The 22,083-nt window shown below is 39.9% G+C and overlaps 1 protein-coding gene across 1 annotated transcript; it reads right to left on the reverse strand.

Moving 5' to 3' along the window:
• Nucleotides 1-4,294: 4,294 nt before the first annotated feature.
• Nucleotides 4,295-21,543, reverse strand: txnrd3 (thioredoxin reductase 3). The gene is made up of 16 exons (XM_044023901.1): nucleotides 21,160-21,543; nucleotides 18,165-18,225; nucleotides 17,280-17,389; nucleotides 16,776-16,883; nucleotides 15,299-15,371; nucleotides 15,091-15,210; nucleotides 14,866-15,008; nucleotides 13,517-13,632; nucleotides 12,945-13,170; nucleotides 12,578-12,670; nucleotides 11,880-11,956; nucleotides 11,027-11,183; nucleotides 10,732-10,839; nucleotides 8,507-8,602; nucleotides 8,280-8,414; nucleotides 4,295-5,889 (listed from the first exon to the last, which is right to left on the reverse strand). Exons 1-16 carry the CDS (start codon nucleotides 21,274-21,276, stop codon nucleotides 5,827-5,829), a joined length of 1,803 nt encoding a protein of 600 aa, XP_043879836.1. The 5' UTR covers nucleotides 21,277-21,543; the 3' UTR covers nucleotides 4,295-5,826.
• Between the last annotated feature and the right edge of the window lie 540 nt (nucleotides 21,544-22,083).

A 22,083-nucleotide genomic window follows, 5' to 3' on the forward strand; every position in this document is an offset into this window, starting at 1 on the left:
GGTACACCCTGGACAGTTTGCCAGTCCATCGCAGGGCCACACACACATAGAGAAAAACAATGTTTCACAATTCACTCTCACACTCACACACGGTCAATTTAGGGTGTCCAATTTATCTAATCCCCACATTGAATGTTTTTGGACTGTGGGAGGAAGCCGGACAACCCGGAGAAAACCCACGCACACACGGGGAGAACATGCTAAACTGGAACCTTGTTCCAACTGGGGCTCGAACCCAGGTCTTCTCGCTGCAAGGCAAGAGTGCTAATCACTACACTGCCGTGTGACCCCCTTTCATATGTGAACAACATTTTTTTAAGATATCCCAAATCATAATACCACTCATGCTAATACTGTAACGATCGATTAACTGAACAAGTACTCGTTTTGTTAAATTGGTTAATACTATCACCCACTACTTTTGCTTAAACTCTATCTTTCACATAGATTCACATACGGTGTTGTTTCTTTGACAAAGTTGTGCAGACTCTGTCCATCATCTACCACTTTATCCTCCACCAGAGGGTCGTGGGGGTGCTGTGGCAATCTGAGCGTAACCACTACTGTAGCAAGAGCGCTAACGACTAATCTACTACTCTATTATGAAATTACAAATTAGGTTTCAGTTATTTATTCACTTCAATTGTATTTGTATAGCACCAAATCACAACATACATGATCTCAGGTCTGTACATAGACAACATCATGGAGAGCAGAGAAACACAGCAGTTCACACAATGAGCAAGCACTAGGCATCAGTGGAGAGAAAACAGAAGAAGAAATCTGTGACAGAACCAGGCTCACACATGTACAGCATCTGCCTCGACCGGTTGGGGTGAAAGGAAAAATGGGGGACAGAAGAGAGGTGGTGCTAGTTTTAATTTGTATTATTGTGCTTAGAATAAGTCTTTTAAATAGTTTGAGGTGTGTGATTCATTTAGGTCATGAACTTCCTGGATTGTATGAATACTGTTGTGTTTAAGGTAAATTAGTCTACATTATCCACCCTCTATGATACAAAGCAGCGTCAAATGTCTGAAGGAACGTTATCACAGGTGGTTCCTGCTGCAGCTGTTAGACTGCAGGGAGGAACCTCACATGACCAGGCTCAAATATACATATATAATATCTCATGTTCAATCTTTGTTTATAATGTAGTTATTAAGCTCATACTGTTTATATTCTGCAAAATGTTTATAATGTACATTATGTTTTTTAACGTTTTATAGTCATATGATTAATATCTTTATATATTGTACTTTCTTGGAAATGCATGTTAATTATTTATTATCATTACTGTCTTTGCTGCTGTGACAATGAAGATGTCCCCACTGTGGGACAAATAAAGGACCGTCTTATCTTATCAACCTCTTGTCTATCATTTCAGGTTATGGATTTCCTGGTAGAACCATTTCCTGACTGTATCTGTATCACATGGACTGTTAGTATCCTATTCATCAATAAACACCTTAAATAGCACATCAGTTCACTGACAGTGAACTTCACTGGACGGCTTCAGGTTAAATTGTTTTCACGTTTTAAACATTGGCAGACAGTTTCATGCCAATATAGATCCACTACTAAAGATTTGGTTTCGTAAACCTGGGGTTTTTACGATTACGATGTGTGTGAGACATACGATAAATCAGCAAGTCATAGTGACACTTCTAAGTGTGCAGGCTTGAGTTTCTTTCTTTTGACTTCCACAGTCATCAAGACACTTTATCCAGAACTACTTCATCTACAGAGGTGCAGTGAGCAGAATATTAACATGAACCCTCTGCTCACATGTGGACATTTTCACCATTTTGGTGGAACACAGAATGAGTCAGTCGTTTTCAGCAGCACCTGCAGTAGCACTGTGTGTCATGGAGACGTTCACATGTTTGTTGAGAAGAACAGTTCTTATGTTGCTAATGTCATTTTGGGGTTCTGTTGTATTAAATTGGGGCCAAACTGAACCTAATTGTGTTTAATGAAAATAGCTGTGAAAGTACATGGAAGATAAAACATGTCACATTGATTTAATCTAATTTTCTTGTATTCTCCTTCACTTCCTTACTAAGGGAATATTGTTAGCTGTGTCAGTAGCATTAGATTTTAATAGGTGAATCACCTACCTAATACAAAACATCGTCCTCAATCAGCCAGATAATGAAATCTATCAAAGCTGTGGTTGTCATGGCAGAGTGCACAGGTGACAAAAGGCTTCACACCAGCACAGATGCTCCTGATCAAGAGGAACACTTAATATGGAGGCTGAATGGTCCCACACACACACACACACACACACAGAGGAAATAAATGTTGTCTCTGATGTCTCTGATGTGAATAGGCTGCATTTTTGATCCACCCTACCTGTGTATGAGCAACACTAAATATTGGTCCTTCTCATCTCCATGTTCTGTAAGCTCTGCTGCACTGTAAAGCATCCAAATACATAAGCAATGAAGAAAATTCATTTCCTTATCTAATGATACAACTTCACAATGCTCCTTTTTCACTGTCATTCTATATTTAAAATGTGAAGAGTTGTGATTGGCTGTGAGGGGAGGAGGTGGTGACAAGTGCCATCATTAAATTAGAAGTTTTAATTCATTCATTATTTAAAGATTTCCTGATTTGACAATTTATTTCTCTCTTAATATTTAATCACTGTGCTTTCCTCATTCAAAACTATATTAATCTTCAGAGGTAACCGAGGTATTTGTTAATGTAACATGAATATAGAAAATATTAAAACACGATGAAAGACTATAGCTCCACTATATACAATACGGCCAATGTCTTACTTGACATAATTATTTCTGACATGTAATTGAACCTCTTTCTTTTTCAGGACATTGTGTTCGGTTTCGCTAGAACTTTATCTTGAAAACCGGAAATAGGACTGCTTGGTTTGGACTGTTTGATTTAGGAAACAACACAATATGGCCCGTCACCACCTATGGCCTGGTGAAGTGCAGTTGAGATTGAGGAGATGAGAGGCGGGTCAAGGCGGCTCAAATTCAAATTCAGTCTTCAAAGTGACTAGAGTTGAAGTTTTCCAGGCCGACTTCAATGTGTGCGACGGATTTGACAGTTAACGAAATGCACAGCTGTTAATGGGGCGTAACAGCTGCGGAGGCAGAAGCATAAAAATAATACTTCAAAACCCAAAAAACTGCTACGGAACCGATGAACCAATTAAGGGTGTTTTAAGTAGTTTAAATTTTACCTAAAGTATGAGACTTGTGATTCAAGATAATACTTCTTTACCATGCAGTTACAACATATGAAACACAGACGGCACACAGGTGGTGTAGTGTACTAACAACATGGTCTGGCACTATGTTGTCCCTGCGTGTGTGTGTGGTGAGTGATCATACAGTGAGGACATGTCTACATGTGTGTGTGTGTGTGTGTGGTGAGTGATCATACAGTGAGGACGTCTGCATGTGTGTGTGTGTGTGTGTGTGGTGATCATACAGTGAGGGCGGTCTGCATGTGTGTGTGTGTGTGTGTGTGGTGAGTGATCATACAGTGAGGCGTGTGTGTGTGTGTGTGTGTGTGTGTGGTAGTGATCATACAGTGAGGACGGTCTCGTGTGTGTGTGTGTGTGTGTGTGGTGAATGATCATACAGTGAGGACGTGGTCTGCATGTGTGTGTGTGTGTGTGTGTGTGGTGAGTGATCATACAGTGAGGACGTGTTCTGCATGTGTGTGTGTGAGTGATCATACAGTGTCTGCATGTGTGTGTGTGTGAGTGATCATACAGGTCTGCATGTGTGTGTGGTGAGTGACCATACAGTGTCTGCATGTGTGTGTGTGAGTGACCATACAGTGTGTCTGCATGTGTGTGTGTGGTGAGTGATCATACAGTGAGGAGGTGTGTGTGTGTACATGAGGACGGTCTGCATGTGTGTGTGGTGAGTGATGTGTGTGCATGTGTGAGTGATCATACAGTGAGGACGGTCGTGTCTACAGTGAGGACGGTCTGCATGTGTGTGGTGAGTGATCATAGTCGGTTGCATGTGTGTGTGTGTGGTGAGTGATCATACAGTGAGGATGTCTGCATGTGTGTGTGGTGAGTGATCATACAGTGAGGACGTGTCTGCATGTGTGTGTGTGTGGTGAGTGATCATACAGTGAGGACGTGTCTGCATGTGTGTGTGGTGAGTGATCATACAGTGAGGACGTGTCTGCATGTGTGTTTCTACTTTGTGAAACACATTGAGAACTGTGGGTCAGTATTAGATTTGTGGCTTTGAGTTCACATGTGACGGTTTTCTACAGATAACAAGCCTGAGAGAAGTGATGGTGAACTATTCCTTTATTAAATCTTGAGAGAAACATAAGCTCCAGTGGCTCCACACCAACAAACAAGTTGTTTATACAGATGACCCGTCAGAATAGTATCCTCTAGAAGACTGAATACATCATTAACATACAGATAGTGCAGAGGCAGACAGCAAGATTCAACAAATAAGCTTTGAAATGAAGGCATATGTTTTTATACAGCAGAGGGTTTGAGGTGTTGTATGCGCTGGCTCCTAATCTGTGCAGATTATTATTTTTTTTTTAAATCAAGACATATATGTTCTCCATGACTTGGATATTGACACATGAAGACAGCAAAGCTTTATATAAAGACCCAGGAAGAGGAATGTGTGAAATAATGAGACAAGATGGCATATAATTAGGGACGAGTGGATCCAATATTAAATATTAGTATCTGCCTGGTACTGGTCAAAAATCACTGGATCTGATATGAAAGCACAATTATCACAAAAATGCTTCACTGAGCACAGAGAACATCGGAACTGAACAATTTCTCATTTTCAAATCAGAACTACAATTAGTGTTTTTTAACATTACATACACGTTAGAAACAAGAGTTCTCATTCTTGCATTAGCTGTTAATAATTTGATGTGATAAGGCTTCATCTTGTTTTAAATCTATAATAACACATTATAGACTTAAAGCAAATATGGCAGAAAAATCAATAGTTTCGATAAATTGCTCAGACCTAATGGGCCTTTGTCAGCTGGGGATGGCAAAAGTGAGTGAGTGAGTGAGTTTGTATGGAGGCCGAGGCAGAGACATGTGCCACCATGTGACCAGAATAAGAGAGCTGAACGTGTCTGCTGTTGAAGCTTCATGTTTGAGATAAAGACTATCAGACTGATATCCCATATCAGTAGATACTCAAGTTTGTGATATTGGTATCAATTCATCCCTACATTTAATCCACACACCCCCACCCACACAACCACTCACTTAAATAATGAGGTTACAATAACCTCAGAGCCAAGCATCCATTCCAACCCTCTGTGTGTTCATTTAAGTCAATTTAAGCCCAAGTGTTTTACATTTGGGGTTAGGACAAAGGGGCGGCGGGTTTGGGGTTGTGTTTGTGCATGCGTGCGTGCGTGCGTGCGTGCGTGCGTGCGTGCGTGCGTGCGTGGGGGGGGTAGGTTAGCCATCAGGTGCTGCTGCAGAGGGACATCGATCCTTGCCCACCTCATTGGCGGTTGCGGGCCAGGACGTCACAAACAGCCCAAACACACACAGACTGGTGTTGGAGCTCCTCTGAGAACATCACACAGGAGGCTAGTGGTAAAAAAACAAAAAAAACAGCAGCGAAGTAACCCCACTGTTCAGCGGGCTGCTCTCATATCACACTTACAGAGCCTGAGCTGCAGATATCCACAGTCTGGGCTCTACATTCTTCACGATCACTGCTTCAGACACTTGCTGTGTTGTTTGGTTTGTCCTGAGAAACAAGTGCTGAGTAAAGTGAGGATCTGGATGAGAGCAGCCTGCTAAACTAGCAGGGTTTAACCTCAGCAGCCTGCAGTGGTGATGTCTCCACCAGATCTCTTGGTCACTTCCAAAGTGGTGAAGACCTGGAAGGATGAGGACACACGTCAGTCAGGCAGAGCAGCTTTGTCATGCCCTCTGCAACGTTCACAAACACACAAGTAACAACACTGGAATCAAACGTCTCAAAAAAAAGAAAGACTATGTATAATGATGGAAGGAAGTTCACTTGTGGGATAGCTCGGATTTTTGAACAGAGTTCCCAAACATGGACAGAGTTTGGGACACGCAGCTACACGGTGGAGTGATATGGGCCAGAAAATAGTGTCAAACTTCCGTAACATGTGAATGCATGTTATGGAAGTAAATCTGTGCCATCAGAGTTTAAATTTGAATTTCTAACATTGAATTTTTTGGCATCAAATTAGACTTCAAATTTCAAGCACTGATTTTCTTTTTGGCTTTCATTTTTTAAAAATAAATAAATTCAGTGTCAAAAAATTCAGTAAAGAGAGCCAGAGACAACATCCGGGACACCAGGGAGAAGCAATCGATCCCTGTCTCAATTCATCCAAAACAATAGTAAAAGAGACGCCTGTAAAAGTGTCCACAGGACACCTCAAGACATTCTTTATATTCTATATTTTTTATTTGTGGCGTTTCATATTTGTAAAAATTTGCTAAAGACCATAAAAAGCCCAGAACAGTCTTATTTCCAAGAGTGACGTCACAGCAAAGTGCGGTCATGTGATGTCTCGGGAACGGCTGCTGTCAGGGAACCGTACGATGTCAGAATCAGAATATTTATTAATCCCCGGGGGAAAATTGTTTTTGATTGATCAACTGAATTTTGTCAACAACGTTCGCATTTGTCGACAAGAAAACCACAGTGTGTAAACCATTTTATGCACGTGTAGTAGAGGGGAAAAACATTCTGAATTGATTCACAAATGTTCAAATTCTGATTATTTAAACGTTACGTAACATAAAATAAATGGTATGAAAAGGCAGAACTCCGAAGTGCAGCACATTATACATTTTATTTGTATGTTTCATACTGAATAAATAAACTAAATTAATTATGTTCGTTCTGACAAACAAGCAGATTTCTTATTTTCCCCCGTAACTATGAACCGTACCGTTACACTGTAACGTCCTCACACTGTGTGTGCTTGTATCTCAATAAATAGAAACTGATAAGTGATTCGTCTTGTCTGTTCAGACCTACGGCTTCCAATTTACAACAGCTCACTGAACGCAACACACAGGCCATTCAAGCCATCCACGGTGGATGTTATCCTTTTCCTCCACAACAATGGTAGGATGATGTAAACAGTTATCAGTGGTTACAGATAAACAAGAGTTAATAAAGCAGAACTGATGAATAGAGCACAGCCATGCATGATACATGTCGGCAACTGATTCCAATCTGTTCAGGAATATACTTTGGCTTAAACCAGGAGTGCTCAACCAGTCGATCGCGGTCTACTGGTAGATTGCGGACTGATCCCAAGGCGAGGGGTGTTGGAATAAATTTAAAAAAAAGTATTTATTTTTGGGTGTATGTGTGTTATGTGGCGTTGGCAATGAAAGGGAACCTGGAGCGGCATTTTAAAACAGTACACAGGAGCTACGAGAGGGATTTCCCTACAAAAACACCTTTACGCGCCACAAAATTCCGGGACTTGAAAGCACAGCTTGCCGCACGGCAGTCAATCTTCACCAAGCCGAAGACCCAGGGTAAGGCCACAACTACTGCTTCCTATCGCATCAGTCACGTCCTTGCTAAGTGCACAAGAAGAAGTGCAGCTCTCCCGACAGGCAGAGAAGCAGAGACAGAGAGACAGGCAGAGAAGCAGAGACAGAGAGACTGACAGAGAAGCAGAGACAGTGAAAGAGAGACAGGCAGAGAAGCAGAGACAGTGAAAGAGAGACAGGCAGAGAAGCAGAGACAGTGAAAGAGAGACAGGCAGAAGCAGAGACAGAAACAGGCAGAGACAGAGAAACAGAGCGAGAGAGAAAGGGACAGACAGTCCCTGTATATTATATCTACCTGTTTTGTATGTGTTGTATTATTGTGTTTTGTTGATATTAAGGTCAGTCACACACACATTATCCCTCATGCACACCTTACACTACTGACTGCACTGATATTCACACTATATTTATAATAGTAGTATTACATATAGTAAGTATAGTCATTATATAGTAAATATTTGGCCGTTCATTTCGTAACTTGGGTCAAAAAAGGTTGGGCACCCATGGCTTAAATGCTCTGTTATAGAGATATACAGTATATTCTCAGGGCTATGTTTTACGTAGGGAAATAGTTTGGTCTGTTCACTGTTCAGTAACTTTCTCATATTTCATAATAAGAGAAATATGAGGAAAAAAAATCGGTTGTTAAAAATCGTGATAGTACCGTTGGGTTCAGACAATTTTCTATCAGACAGATAAACATTGCCCACTGTGTTACCTCAGCACAGGTTGGGTGGATGCCGATGGTGCCGTCCAGCTGTTCTTTGGTGACACGACATTTCATGGCTACACCAAAACCCTGGGTCACCTCTCCTGCATTGGGACCCAAGTAGTGAAACCCAATGACTCGATCCTACAAAAAACAAAACCATTACTGTTCATGTGACACATTCATTGAATGTTATGAGTGCAGTTTTTACAAATGTGTCACAGTACTAATCTCACATTGTCAAGTTTGTTGCAGATGATCTTGGCATAGCACTTGTTGTTGTCCCTGCCGGGCACAGTGAACTCCAGAGGCCAGAACAGAGTGTGGAACACCTGAATGAAGACAATGAACACAACCAGTCACAAACCCATGGTTCGGCTTGTATTGTCGTTCTGGGTCACAGTTTTCAGGTCAGTTTTTATTTCTTGTATACAAGGAGAAGAAAAACATTTAAAATGTTCAGTATTTTGTTTTGTATAAAACAATATGTTGTATTCAGCCAGGGGAATACTTCCAGATTTCAAAACAAAAAGAGCTCAACAAATACAGCCAGTAGTGGCATTACATGCAAATAAAAGTCACATTGATTCATACCAAACAAAATACTTCCAGTACGGAAAATTTTTTTACAATTCACTGTGCATTTCCGTCTTTAATGGCTTTACTTGGATCTGTATATGAAATTGCAACGCTACTAATCTCCTTAAAGGGAGCATATTATGCAAAATCAACTTTTTAACCATTTCAGTACTTATATTTGGGACTCTGGAGGCCCTACCAGTCGCCAAAGGGTGGAAAAAGAATACTCAGTCATGTTTTTGTGGTCCCCCTTAGTGTAAGTATAGGCAATAAAACACACCATGTTGAATTCCCTGCGCTTATGACGGCAGCATGCGCATTTCACCGCGAATGTTACTGCCCACCAGTAAGTTTACTTGGAGAGCTCCACCTTAGCTCCACCTTGTCCCTGCGAGAGTGCAGGCGAGGGAGGAAGAGCGGTATTATGTCAACGCGGAGGGACAAGTGTGCTGTTGGTGGCTGCACAGTGGAGCAGTGTTTTACAGAGTATTTTATATATGAAGCTAATGTGCCGGATAAAGTCAGCAAACGTGTGTTCGTGTGTTCGCACCACTTCACATCAGACTGTGGCCAGCGGTCGCCGTATTTAGTCAGGGGACGTATTTCATCACAGCTCATAACTGACCATTCTGACACGTCCTAATTAAAAATATTTGTTCAGTACGTCCTCCATGACCGGAGCACAGACTCAGTCTGATACAATCACATAAAGCAGCTGTTTATGCAGCTCGCCGCTGGCGATCAACGGTGGCGAGGTCTCCGGAGCACAGTGGTGATCAGCGGTGGTGAGGTCTCCGGAGCACAGTCTCCGGTCTGATACAGCAACATGCAGTTTATTCAGCTCGCCGCACGCCGGTGGCGATCAGCGGTGCTGTTCCTAAGTGTTTTTAACTGATTTACATTTCGGCTCGATCCTTATGTAGGACGTCTCTTCCTGTGACGGCACTCTCGCGGTTTTCTGCGCACGCTGCCATGTTGATATTGTCAGAGAACTAGTGGAGGAAGGGGGAGAGGAATGAGGGGAGGGAACAGGAGCTGAGCGAGTGAGCGCTGTAAAGAGGACAAATCAGAAACCTCCTGGAAGAAGTGGGTGTGTGTTTGCCTGCGTCTCATTTGCATATAAAAGGGACCACGCACGAAAACCGAGCGTACTGAAAGGGGCGGGTTTAGCAGGGTTATTGAATTACTATGATTCTTCATCCTTATGGTATTTTGACCAAAGCATGTCACTGACATGTTCATTAGGACACCAGGGAACTATTTTAATGGGGGAAATAGGGTATAATATGTCCCCTTTAAATCTTTGAACACTTTTTTGTTATTTCTTTGGGTTGTGTCTGAATTTGTGGGAAAGTGAACAGACAGAGTCCAGGAAATGCCTGTGTGATGCTGGCTTAAATGGGCAATCATGTTAGATGAGTTACTGTGAGCAGACTTCTACTGTGTTGAACTTTAATCTTAACTTTTGTGTGTTTGATTTATTTTCTTATATGTAAAGTGACCTTGAGTGTTTTGAAAGGTGCTTACAAATAAAATTCATTATTAACAATAATAATAATAATAATAATAATGAAGAATAAAACACTTAATTGCTTCTCTTACCTTGAGTGTATGACTTTAGTATTAAATGTGACCTGCTCTGCAGAGTGGAGTATTCTGTGTAGTTTCTCATTATATTCCATTTGTTTTGTTTTTTTTACTTTTAGTGGTTGTGTCCTGTTTGAGCCATTTGGTTTTATACTTTTATTTCTACATTTCCATTTGCTATGTTATCATCATTTCTGTTGTAAGGAAAACCCACTAACAAAATAAAAACTTGACTTAGGCTCTTTACAATATAAATTATACAGATTTACGGTGTCTGACCGTGTATGTGTGTTACCTCAATGTTGCCCTGTCCGTAGAGCTCCGTAGCTTTCTCCTCCGACAGTCCGCAGGCACCATACTCCAGTGGAGTGAAAACAGTTGTGGGCACATTGATGTAGTCACACTAAAAAACATGGACAATTAATCATTACGTATACTATCTTCCAAGTTACACACACACACACACACACACACACACACACACACACACACACACACACACACACACACACACACACACACACACACACACACACACACACACACACACACACACACACACACACACACACACACACACCCACCCACACCTTGAGGCTTGATCCTGCATAGAGGCGTCGTGCCAACAGTTTGCCAGCCTGGATTGCAACAGGTGTCAGCTCCCACTTGCCCTCCAGAATGTCTCCAATGGCGTAGATGTGAGGCACATTGGTCTGCTCTTCATCATTCACTGGAATCTTGCCATTCCTGAGGATAGATATTGAGAATTTAGTGGAAGAATAAAACACACTAAATCAAAATCAGATTAATCATTTAGGAGCTTAAAAGCACTCGGGCAACAGAAAGGTACTTGGGCTGTTTTCTTTGTTGTGTGACTTGTGTTGTGATCTGGCTAAATTAACTTGACCTTTGACAGAGTTCTTTGACTTTGACAGAGTTCAAAGTAATTGGGTCTAAGCTTGTGTTGGGCAGCATGGGGAGGGGGGATCACATGACTCACTGCACTCTTAAGGTGAACTCATGCTGTCTTAATCCCTGCTGGCCTCAGTCTGAACCTTCATTTCATTTTCAACTGCGACGAGTGGAAAGTCATTCTTAAAGACGTGATTACATGCAACAACTACAATATTATGGGGGAAACATATCATTAACTGCAGTATTTCATAACATTATTTTAATGTTAATATCCATCATTTATACACTACCGGAGTCATCATATTCTTTCAAACTGAAAAGCTGGTGAGCCAGTACACGGGCGTTCCTGTTACTAAGACAGCTGTACCATATCTTGTTCAATTCCCACAGTGCTCCAACATGCCTCCCCTACAGAGATCTACGGGGCGGCAATAACTGCTGAATCACTGTGACTCAATCATGAGTCTTAAAGGGACAGGCCACCATGACTAATCAGGAAGACTCTATAGAGAAACAAAATACACTTACTTAGGGTTGACCATGACCCCTGTCTTGTCCAGACCAAGCTTGTCAGTGCATGCGTCACGGCCCACAGCTATCAACACCTGAGGAACAAAGCGGTAGCTTTTTATTAGTATAAAGAAGGAAAAAGTCAGTAAAGACAGTGGTGTTTCTGTACTTCAGCTCAAGATTGAAAGGAAAAAAAAAAGAACACTACATATATTAATGTCATTCATAAATATAAATTTATAAAACAAAGCAGTGTTTCACTTTCCTAAAATATATTTTCAGTACTTTTTAAAATAAAATGACCATTGTTTATTTATATATTGTCCAATTATTGCACATTCATAGAGATTTGATAAATCATGCCAAGTGACAAAAAATGTTTTCATCCAAAAGTAGTCTTCTGATTAAGTATTATGAATGCTTTGTTTTAAATTGCATTTAATATTTAGTTTATACATTACTTTTATTGAAAGTATGTAAATACACCGCAGTACAAAGATAAAATTAGACCGTTAATGTTTCTCAATAACTTCTTAACTAGAACATATGTTTTTGCATTATGTGTTGGCACGCTTCAGTCAGCCCTGATCGTTCATAAGAACCTCACACGGCCACACTTCAACTTACTGATGTTGTTATACCTCATTTATTTATGATTAAATACATTGAAACTTAGGTAAAGCATGGGCATAAAGAGAGGAATGAGGAGTACATACAGTGTTGTATTCTCCCTCGATGATCTCATCAGTTTCTGTGGACTTAGCCGTCACCTTTAGCTTTCCAGGAGCACCTGCTTCCAGCTCCTCTATCTGACGCATACAGACACAAGAGAGTCAGAAGGGAGGAAAAAACCTTTGACCTTTTATCATACGTTTAACTAATTGAGTTGTATGATAACATTTATGAAGCAATACATTTAGTCACAACACCTGTTTAAAATACACATCTGTCGTAATTTCTGTAATCACACTGTTTCTCAATATTCATTTCCACTGCTCATAGAGTAGTCATACTGAAACACACATTGACTTTAATGGACATCATTCCCATTAGAGGCTGTGCTTCAGTCTAGTGAAGACCCACTTTGACAGGGACGAATCTCCGGAGGAATTTAACACCATGTTCCTCCATGTGCTCTCCGGCACGGTTGGCCATTTCTTGGTCAAAGCCCCTCAGCAGGATGGATCGGACCATTATGGTGACATCAAGACCCAAGCCAGCTAGGAAGCCACCACACTCCAAAGCCACATACGACGCCCCGATCACCAGGGTCTTTCCAGGGCAGTAAGGCAACGAGAAAAGGTCGTCACTTGTGGAATAAGAAACAGACATGAAACAGAGAGATTTTTATTTTTTTTATTTATTAGCATAGCAGTCAGTAGCCTTATGTTAATCAGTTAATCAGTGATTGAGACTAGAGACAGTGGCACTGAGGAAAAGACAGGAAGCCTTTGCTTTGTGGGACTAAGTGAGCAGGATGAGACCATTTGTAGGTTGCTGAGACAGCAACACCAAATGAAACACCTGAGAACAATCTTGCATAACACTTAAACAGCTGGGACATGAACTGCTACCTTGAGGCGTAGCCACCCGGAGATGTCGGGGAGATTTTGCAGAATTGGCTTTTACTGTGAAGTCACCATGTCGGCTCTCACCTGGTGATGCAGTACTCCTTGTCTCCAGGAACGCCCAGGTAGCGTGGTCTCTCGCCCGTAGCCAAGACAAAATTAGCTGCGGTGTAAAATGTCTCCTTCCCTCGTTTGTTTGTCGCCTGTTAAAAAACACAAAGAGAAGCTCTCAGACACTGTTGAAGCAGAGATAAAACATGCATTTCAAACAGAAACATTAAGGTTAGGATTGATGTCACAGATGTGCAGGATGTTGTGAAACATTTGTATAATTTGGTTGCGATAATGTGAGCTTAAGTGGAAACGTGACATAAAGGCATACAATAAATATGGAAAACTGGTTGGTTGTCACCGAGTTCAGTAGGGTGACAGCTGCAGGAAAGAAGCTTCCTCTGAACCTGCTGGTTCGGGTGCAGAGAGACCTGTAACGCATCCCGGAGGGGAGGAGGCTACAGTGGCTACAGTAGAGTGGTGAAAGTCACTGTGTGCTTCTTTTAGCGATACATTTAACAATATCTTTTGCATTACTTACTCAAACAACACGAAACTCGGCACTGCACTTACTCGTGCCTCTATCAAAACACCTGTCAAGTTTGAAATGTGCGAATAACACGTGAGCTTTTGAGCCTTTCGTAATAATACCACAACCTTTCACTTCCGTTTTGACACACTAACCATTTTTAGGTTAAGTGTTTAGAAATGTGTGTTAAGACAGCAGATTGTAACTGATGAGGACTGTAGAGCATTATGATGCAATATTTCAGCCACCATAAAGAAAGGCCTTTATTTTAAATTCATTAAAAAAAGGCTTATTCTAAGGATATGAAAACATTACAGTTTTTGAATTCAAGATCTTTTCATTGATTTTTCTTTTTTGCTGAATGGTCATTACAAAGATATGAAATGAACATGTGAATAAATCAATTCCAGCATGAATTGATGTACCAAACATGGAGTTAATGGGTATAAGTTAAGATGGAGGGTGGCAGAAAAATGACAAGGATGCAAAAGGAAAAGAAAAAATAAATAAATGAACAGATAACAATAACATCAATCGAACAAAAAAAAACACAATTGTGTTAAGCTATCGTTAGCATCTTCCCTCCCCCCAACTTTCCACCTTTCGAGAGAGAGGCAGTAAAGGGAAAGGGGATTTGTTTTGGCGTGGAAGTTGAAAGGCTGAATGATTGAAAAAGTTAAGTGTTCACGGTAGCACTCGCAAAGCACGTCTACACCATCTGCGCACTCAAATAAAAGCAATTACACACGTGTACAAAAAACATCATGTTCAAGTTCTGCAAAATAAATTGTTCTTAATGCTACACATTTAAGTGTTGAACCACACAGACCTTCTCATATCAAAACTACTCACTTACCTTGATTTTGTGTGGTTCAATGAACTCTGCGTAGGCATTGACATAGTTGACATGCTTGTCTCTCAGTGACAACCTGTAACCCCAGTTCAATGAGCCAATGTAGTCGTTCACTGCCGTCCTCATCGTCTCCCAGTTGTGTTTCTCTGAAGACACACATGCACACGTGACTACTGAGAAGGATACGTGACCACTGATAGCAAGTCAGCATTGGATTCATGATCTCACCTGTCTGATCGAACTCCCAGCCATACTTGCGTGCATCCTGCATGGCTGTGCCCAACAGAGCCGTCTGGTGCATCAGCTTCTTGGGAATGCAGCCCACATTCACACAAGTTCCTCCAAGGCCTGAACAGTACCACCACAAGAAAACTGTCAGCAAACAAATACTGCTTCAACTCTATGTTCATTTATGCCCAATCTGGAAGCATCTTACCCCAGGTAGTCCCTTTAGGTGTGGGCACGACAAAGTCCAGCACCATGACCTTCTTCCCCAACAGGGCAGCTTCCTGTTTTCAACAGAACCAGAGTTACTGCAACATTCCTACCTCTGTAAACCAGTACGTACAATAAGTACAAACAACTGTGGTTACTAATGTGTTAATGATGCTTCATTTCAAATATTTATCAAATTATAAAAAATAAATGAAGCTGCGTTTCCTTTATTTTCTGAAAAGATCAGTGTTCAAAAGACAAACTGAAGGAACTTGTGTTAATGCACCAAAATCAGTGACTTAAAACATGTTAACAGTTACCTCTGGGTCTTTGGGGATCTGGTAAAATGCTCTCCCATTAGCCTGTCTCCGTCTGTTTTAGCATCCTAGGGCTCAACCGCTATCCACCATCTTGACATTTATGATAAAGACAGCCGCCTGATTCACGTGCCGTCTAGTAGAGGTGGTATATATCGTCTGCGATAGTATCATCATTTCATTTTTAATGATGTGCAAATTACCAATATCTAGTATGTAAATGACTGAAAGCCAATGTAACACACATGTAATGTGTGCAGAAAAGTCCGCCTCGCTGCAGCAGTGAGCGCTAGGGTCATATGACCACTAGAAGACTTGCAAGCGCTTTCCACTCAGGGTAGCCGGTAAACCTGCACAGCACACTCTTCAAACCCACACTGTATCATTCAGAAGAAAAGTGTTGCATAATATAAACACTGGTGTACAAATAGGTCACTCGACTTGTGTTTTTTTATCAAATAAGATCAGAAATATAATTATTTGTTTATTTACAGCTACTGGATGTAACATTACATTTGAGTGGTGACGGTGGTGGGGGCGGGTTAGAATTTATTTCATGATTTACAGGTCATTATAAATGAGTTCCAAATTAATTTTGGAAAAAGCTGATAGTCCTAATATGTCTATACAGTATAATAATAGTATTCTGTTCTATGTCTATTTGTTTATATTAATGACATTTGTTTCAAACTCTTTCTATTTTTTAAAACAATTCATATAAATAAGCGAATATTAAATAGGAGTTGTTTCCTTTAATAATGCATCTAAGCAATCAAGGAGTTATAACTCAGACAATTAAAACCACATTGAAATCATGGTAATGCCAGTGGGTGTGACATCAGCTACTGGAGCCCTATAGGGCTTGATGTTAATGATAGCCCAAAGAATAATAAAAAAAAACACATGCAAAGTGTGACATGATGGTGTTAGGAGCTCATTACTAGGGGGTGTACCAGCAGCTTCAGCTAGCTTTCTGTGTCTATGTGAAAGGATTTGTTTGATCCGCATGTTTTTTTCTTTTAAAATCAGTAAATTTGAACCAGTTACTCATCACAACCTCACTCTGATTCTCTGACAAAACAACAAAATATCACCACAGATCAACAGCCATGCAGGTTTTAACAGGTACCATAGTGAATGTGTTACAGCTTATCTTGTCACCTTTGAGCAGGCCAGGCCTCCAGATCCTCCTCCGATGACGATAAGGTCGTAGTCGTATGATTCACTGTCACAACCCAGTAGCTGCTGCAGGCTGCCATTTTTATGAGCCTGACAGAAACCGAGACAGTGATGTTCTCAATGTAATGTGACCCGGGACCCAAGGGTGGTCTTTTAGATGAGTCCCAGGGGAAAATGATCCCATTTTCGATGACTTTTTGGTTTGTCATTTAGGCTGACCACACATAAATTAACATGCTTACAAATCACTTCCATGTCAGATATTCAACATACAAATAGACTCTATAAGAAGAAAAGGCTATTCTTAATTAACATTCAGTTTAAACCCATACAGTTGTTTATATTACTCTGAATCACTTTAAATGTAGGTCTTAATTTATTTTATTTTATTTGTAGGTAACACAGTAACACCCAGCACTGCGGATGAGTAACCCATACTAATGGGTTACTCATCTGAGGAAACAGTTACACCCATTTGCTCTTTACCTGCATTGTGTTGTCACAACCACCAAGGTGTGTCTTGTTGATGAAGACATAAGGAACTGTTTTCTGTCCAGTCATCTCAAGCAGCATCTCCTGGTAACTGGTTCCATCCTCTGGAAGAATCAATGTTGTTGGTATTAGGGCTGAACATTTAATCGTTATTAAATCTGAAAATGTCTTTAAAACTCTTACGCTTGTATTACATTATAAAAGTTTATATTTTGATGGTGTCTCAGGTGTCTGTCAGGATAACTTCCACAAATCATTCAGCCTCTGCTGTTTACATGTAATGTAACATGGTCAGTAGTGATTTGAACAGAAAATCTCTAACATCCCATTTGATTGTTTTTCCCAATACATTATATTCTAAATGGTTAATTCATTTACCACTTCATACATCCCTACACACTAGGGTCACTTAACAGCTGAGGCGGGGCGTAAATTACGCAAAGCTGAACGGTTGGAGTATCGAGATCTGGCCTGGGGCCAAGATTAAATTGCAGAGTGACTCGACAGAATTTGGAAGACCAGAAACTCTAAAACATTATATAATAAATATATAGAGTATAATAAATATTAAATATTAATTTAAGGAACATTTATAAACCAGGCAAAAGAGAAACAGCATACCAATTTTACTTCAACTGTAAACTAGTCAGTTACATTATTTTAACTAACAGAAAAATCACCAAAAATGCTGCAACTATTAATAGTACAGTAATAAAAATTAAATAATAGAATCTTTCTGTTAAAACATCATTCATTCATAATACACAAAAGTGCAGCCTTTGCAATTTGCTACCTGTGTTGTCTCAGTTCACTTTTATGATTTGAATAAGTATAATTGTTGAGCCCTTCTGCAAACATGATGAGACATCCAAGTCTTACCTATGAGGTCCAACTCCTCCACGTTACACTTGACATTCAACTCTGTGAACAGGTCTTTCACCTGGAAGACACAATATGGTAATCATTACTAGAGGTGAGCCGATATACTCAGTATCAGGACTAGTCAGATACTGATCAGAATCACTGGATCGGATATCAGAAAAGAAACATAAAATCCGACATAACCCGCAAACCCTGAATATCACATAAATGCATTGCAAAGCAAGCACTTTTTCTGCTTCAGAAACAGTACGTAAAGCTGTAGATCCACCAAGTGGGAGTGGATTTTTTTTGTGTTTCTTGCGTCTATTCTCATACAAAGCTTGACAAATGTCCTTAATTTTGGCTGTTGTGTTGTTGTCTGCCGTGTCAAGTTACACAACGCCTACCAAGTAAAGGTACGTTTCTCAGTCGAAACGCAAGCCTGACAGTACCATGCAACTTTTTCAAAAGCTGGTCTGTAAATTACACTGTTGACTTTTTGTGACATAAATATAAATATTCTTCCAATATGTATATATAAGACAAGCTCAGTTTTTCCTCATAGTTTGACATTACTAAGAAAACAATGTGGCACTGCAGCAAGGGGAGATTTGATGGGCTGTCAAAACTACAATCTTTCAGAAGAAAAGCAGTACATTTTGTGAGCAACATATATGTCACTTGCTTAACTTTAACTTTGTCATTCAAGATAAAATGGCCAGTAAATTACCTGCAATACACTGTATGTTGAAGTATAAATTTCATCATTTGGCAAGTGGCTTTTGTCATTCCATGTTCTGCAACGTCTAGTGGCATAAGGGTAAACAGTGTTACTGTGGAGGTAACAATTTTGACACCTTATAGCAATTATGGGACATTTGATTTAGACACAAATGTTTTAAACTTAACAGCTAACAAAACAGAGTGGATACTAGAAAATTGGAAATATTTTATTTGTTGCTATTCTATTCATTTGCTTAACTTTTACCTTGTCAGTCAAGAACCTTTTTGGACTTGCTGTATGTGGTCAATAAATTGCCTGAGATAAATAAACAGTCTTCTATTAAGTATCTAAAGGGGATACTTTGTTTTATAATATTACTTCAGTAAAGGTTTTAAAGTATATGACATTTACTGTACTTGAGTATCAAAAGTAATTTTCTGATGTAAAATGTACTTAGGTTTTAGAATTAAAACTATTAAAAAAAGTGAAGGATTGCACAACGGTGGCTCGTGGACGAGTTGCATTTCAACTGGAATTAGGGCTGAACAATTTTGAATAAATACCTAATTGCAATTTTTTTGACAGGAAATGTGATTGCAATATGATTCGTGATATCAGAGGAAATGGTCATTTTTACACCATTATTCTCATTTAGAAGGACTAATGTGTGATATTTGTGCAGAGAAGCAAAGATGTTCTCTTCAGTCTGTAGAAAAAGATTTTGGCTTGAACAAATATTGCATCTCCTGCGATTTGAAAATTGCAGTAAGCTGTATTGTAATTTCAATAAAAATTTGATTTGATTGTTAAACTAACAATGAACTAATAATGCCATTGTTCCGACCCCTCACCGTAATCCCTTACTCATTTGTTCCGGAGTCTGACCCAGAATCAGAAGACACCATATTGTAATATACGTATTGTTTTAGGTTAAGTTTGGTGCTGTGTCATGCTTTATATAGTTTGTGTAACAATCCTCCTTGAAGTGGTTGCTGCATACAAGGAGGTATTTGGGAAATGTAGCAGGGATATTCCCATCAAATATGAAAGATATCAACTGAGCTGTTCTTTGCTCATTGGCAGGGAGCTTGTGGAGCATCTGGTTTTGTTTTGCTTTTTTCCACATGTTCTCTACCGACAACGAGAGTAGTTCTTCTTCTTGTTCTTCTACGGTTGAAAGCATGTCCCCGATGTGCCCGGACTCTAGTGCCCGGACTAAGAGACACTGCTGTTTACAGGAGTGGTGAAATTCGCCAGTGACGTATTTAGTCAACGTAGTGCCTTGCCGCTTTGTAGCGCTCCGGAAAACAATGAAACCCTGCGCTCTCAGCAGTGGCTGAACTGATTGTTATGGACATTTAGGGCTTCATAGACGAGGTAACGACGCAGATACACATCCAAATGCAGCGTTAATTGGCACTTCTGGCTGTGGCCTCTTTAATACTAAAGCTTTTACTTGGCCTTTATTATACTTTTTACTTCTTTCTGCCACAAAGTACTAATACTTAGTATATCTTGATACAAGTACTAAATAAGGTCAAGACATTAATATGGGCTGAAATGTGTGCCACCAGAAACTGAATTTGAATCATTCATATTTTATTTTAAATAGCTAAACTTGATAATTGCATTAAAAAACTGAATTTGAATTCAGTTTTTTTTTCAATTTGTATTGTGTAATTTGAGTCATTGCATTGGAAAAAATTCTATATATTTTCACATTCAGTTCTCACAATTCAAATTCAGTAAAGGAAGAGCAATCGAGCGCAGATACAAAGGTCTCCTCTTCGACCAGCACCTACGTTTTTGAGCTTTTAAGTTACGTGCTCAAAAACAAGGTTTATAAAAGTATACTTAAAGGATACTTTTATAAACTTAAAAATGTTCCAATTTGGTCCGAATAAGTTTTGAATTAGTATACTTTCTAGTACACTACAAGTGCATGGTCCGTAGTATACTTGCTATACTTAAAATATACTTCAAGTATACCACTTTTTGCTACGGGTAGAAATCAAGTACGGATACGTAAATGTTGTACGTATGTAACGAACATGTAACATTACAACACTGTAAATAAACCAGATGTCGACTCAACATAAACTCTCGAACGAACTGGGACGTTATCGATGAACAGCGGTGAAGGCTTTGTAGCAATAAAACGAGACTATTAGCTTAGCAAGGACAATCCAGTAATTAGACCAAGCCCGATACTTGGCGGAATAAGACGGAAGTTTCTGAGCGCCGTGAAGTGAGTCACTCTTCGTCCCTATTACAACACAGACACCTTACCTTCGTACAATACGGGCAGTAGCTTTTGCTGAAAACCATCACTTGATTTGAGTCAATAAGCTGCTGAATCCGGGATTTTAGTTCATTCTTCCCGGTGTCATTTTCGACAGGAGGCATTTTCAACGGATTTCCGTCTGCCTGCGCAGGGCAAGCCTTCGAATACACGGCTAACTCGGAGAATGAAGGAAAATCGTAGTTGCGTAGTTCCGATTATTTTGTAAAAATATGTAGAAACGTCCTTCTTTCTCCTTGTCCGTTTTCCAGGAGACAATACTAGAGTGAAGCCGGCTACGTGACGAGTCTCCCAGGCACTTCTCTGTCTTTCGTCTAGCAGCCGAGCCAAACGTCTTTTATCCGACACTCACGTCTTTCTACTGTGGGTGCGTTAGATTCCTATGGCCTGGTTCACCGCACATCACGCTGCTTGTCGTTGTGAACAGGAAGAACACCGCCCACCCGCTCAATGTTGTGTTTCAAAAGGCGCCTACCTTTAAAGCGTCACAGAGAGCAAAACTTCAGCAGATTCATCATTTTTGCAATAAAGAAAAAAAAAAATCATCATTGACCATATTTATAAAGACTTTGTCTTATTATGGGAGAATATGGTATAGAGAAAATATGTACTTCATTTTAAATTTACTAATTCTATTGGCAAAATTACATATTCATAAATGTACATTTTTACAGAATTTTTTTTTCATGGTTGTTTTTTTTGAGTATTTTTTTTCGGATTTACTGAATAATTGTTTTTCTGTATTTAGAGCTAGTCCACAGGACTAGCTCCACTGGGAGCTAGTCCTGTCCTTAAGTCACATAGATGGTATTACCATTAGTTTGTCGACTTTGTTTGTTTTTTTCAAATGAATGCAATGTACTTCCGTACAAAAGGGCTATATCCCCCATGAAAAAAATCATACAAAAATC

The sequence above is a fragment of the Solea senegalensis genome, linkage group LG4 (assembly GCF_019176455.1).
Source record: "Solea senegalensis isolate Sse05_10M linkage group LG4, IFAPA_SoseM_1, whole genome shotgun sequence".
Classification (NCBI taxonomy): domain Eukaryota; kingdom Metazoa; phylum Chordata; class Actinopteri; order Pleuronectiformes; family Soleidae; genus Solea; species Solea senegalensis.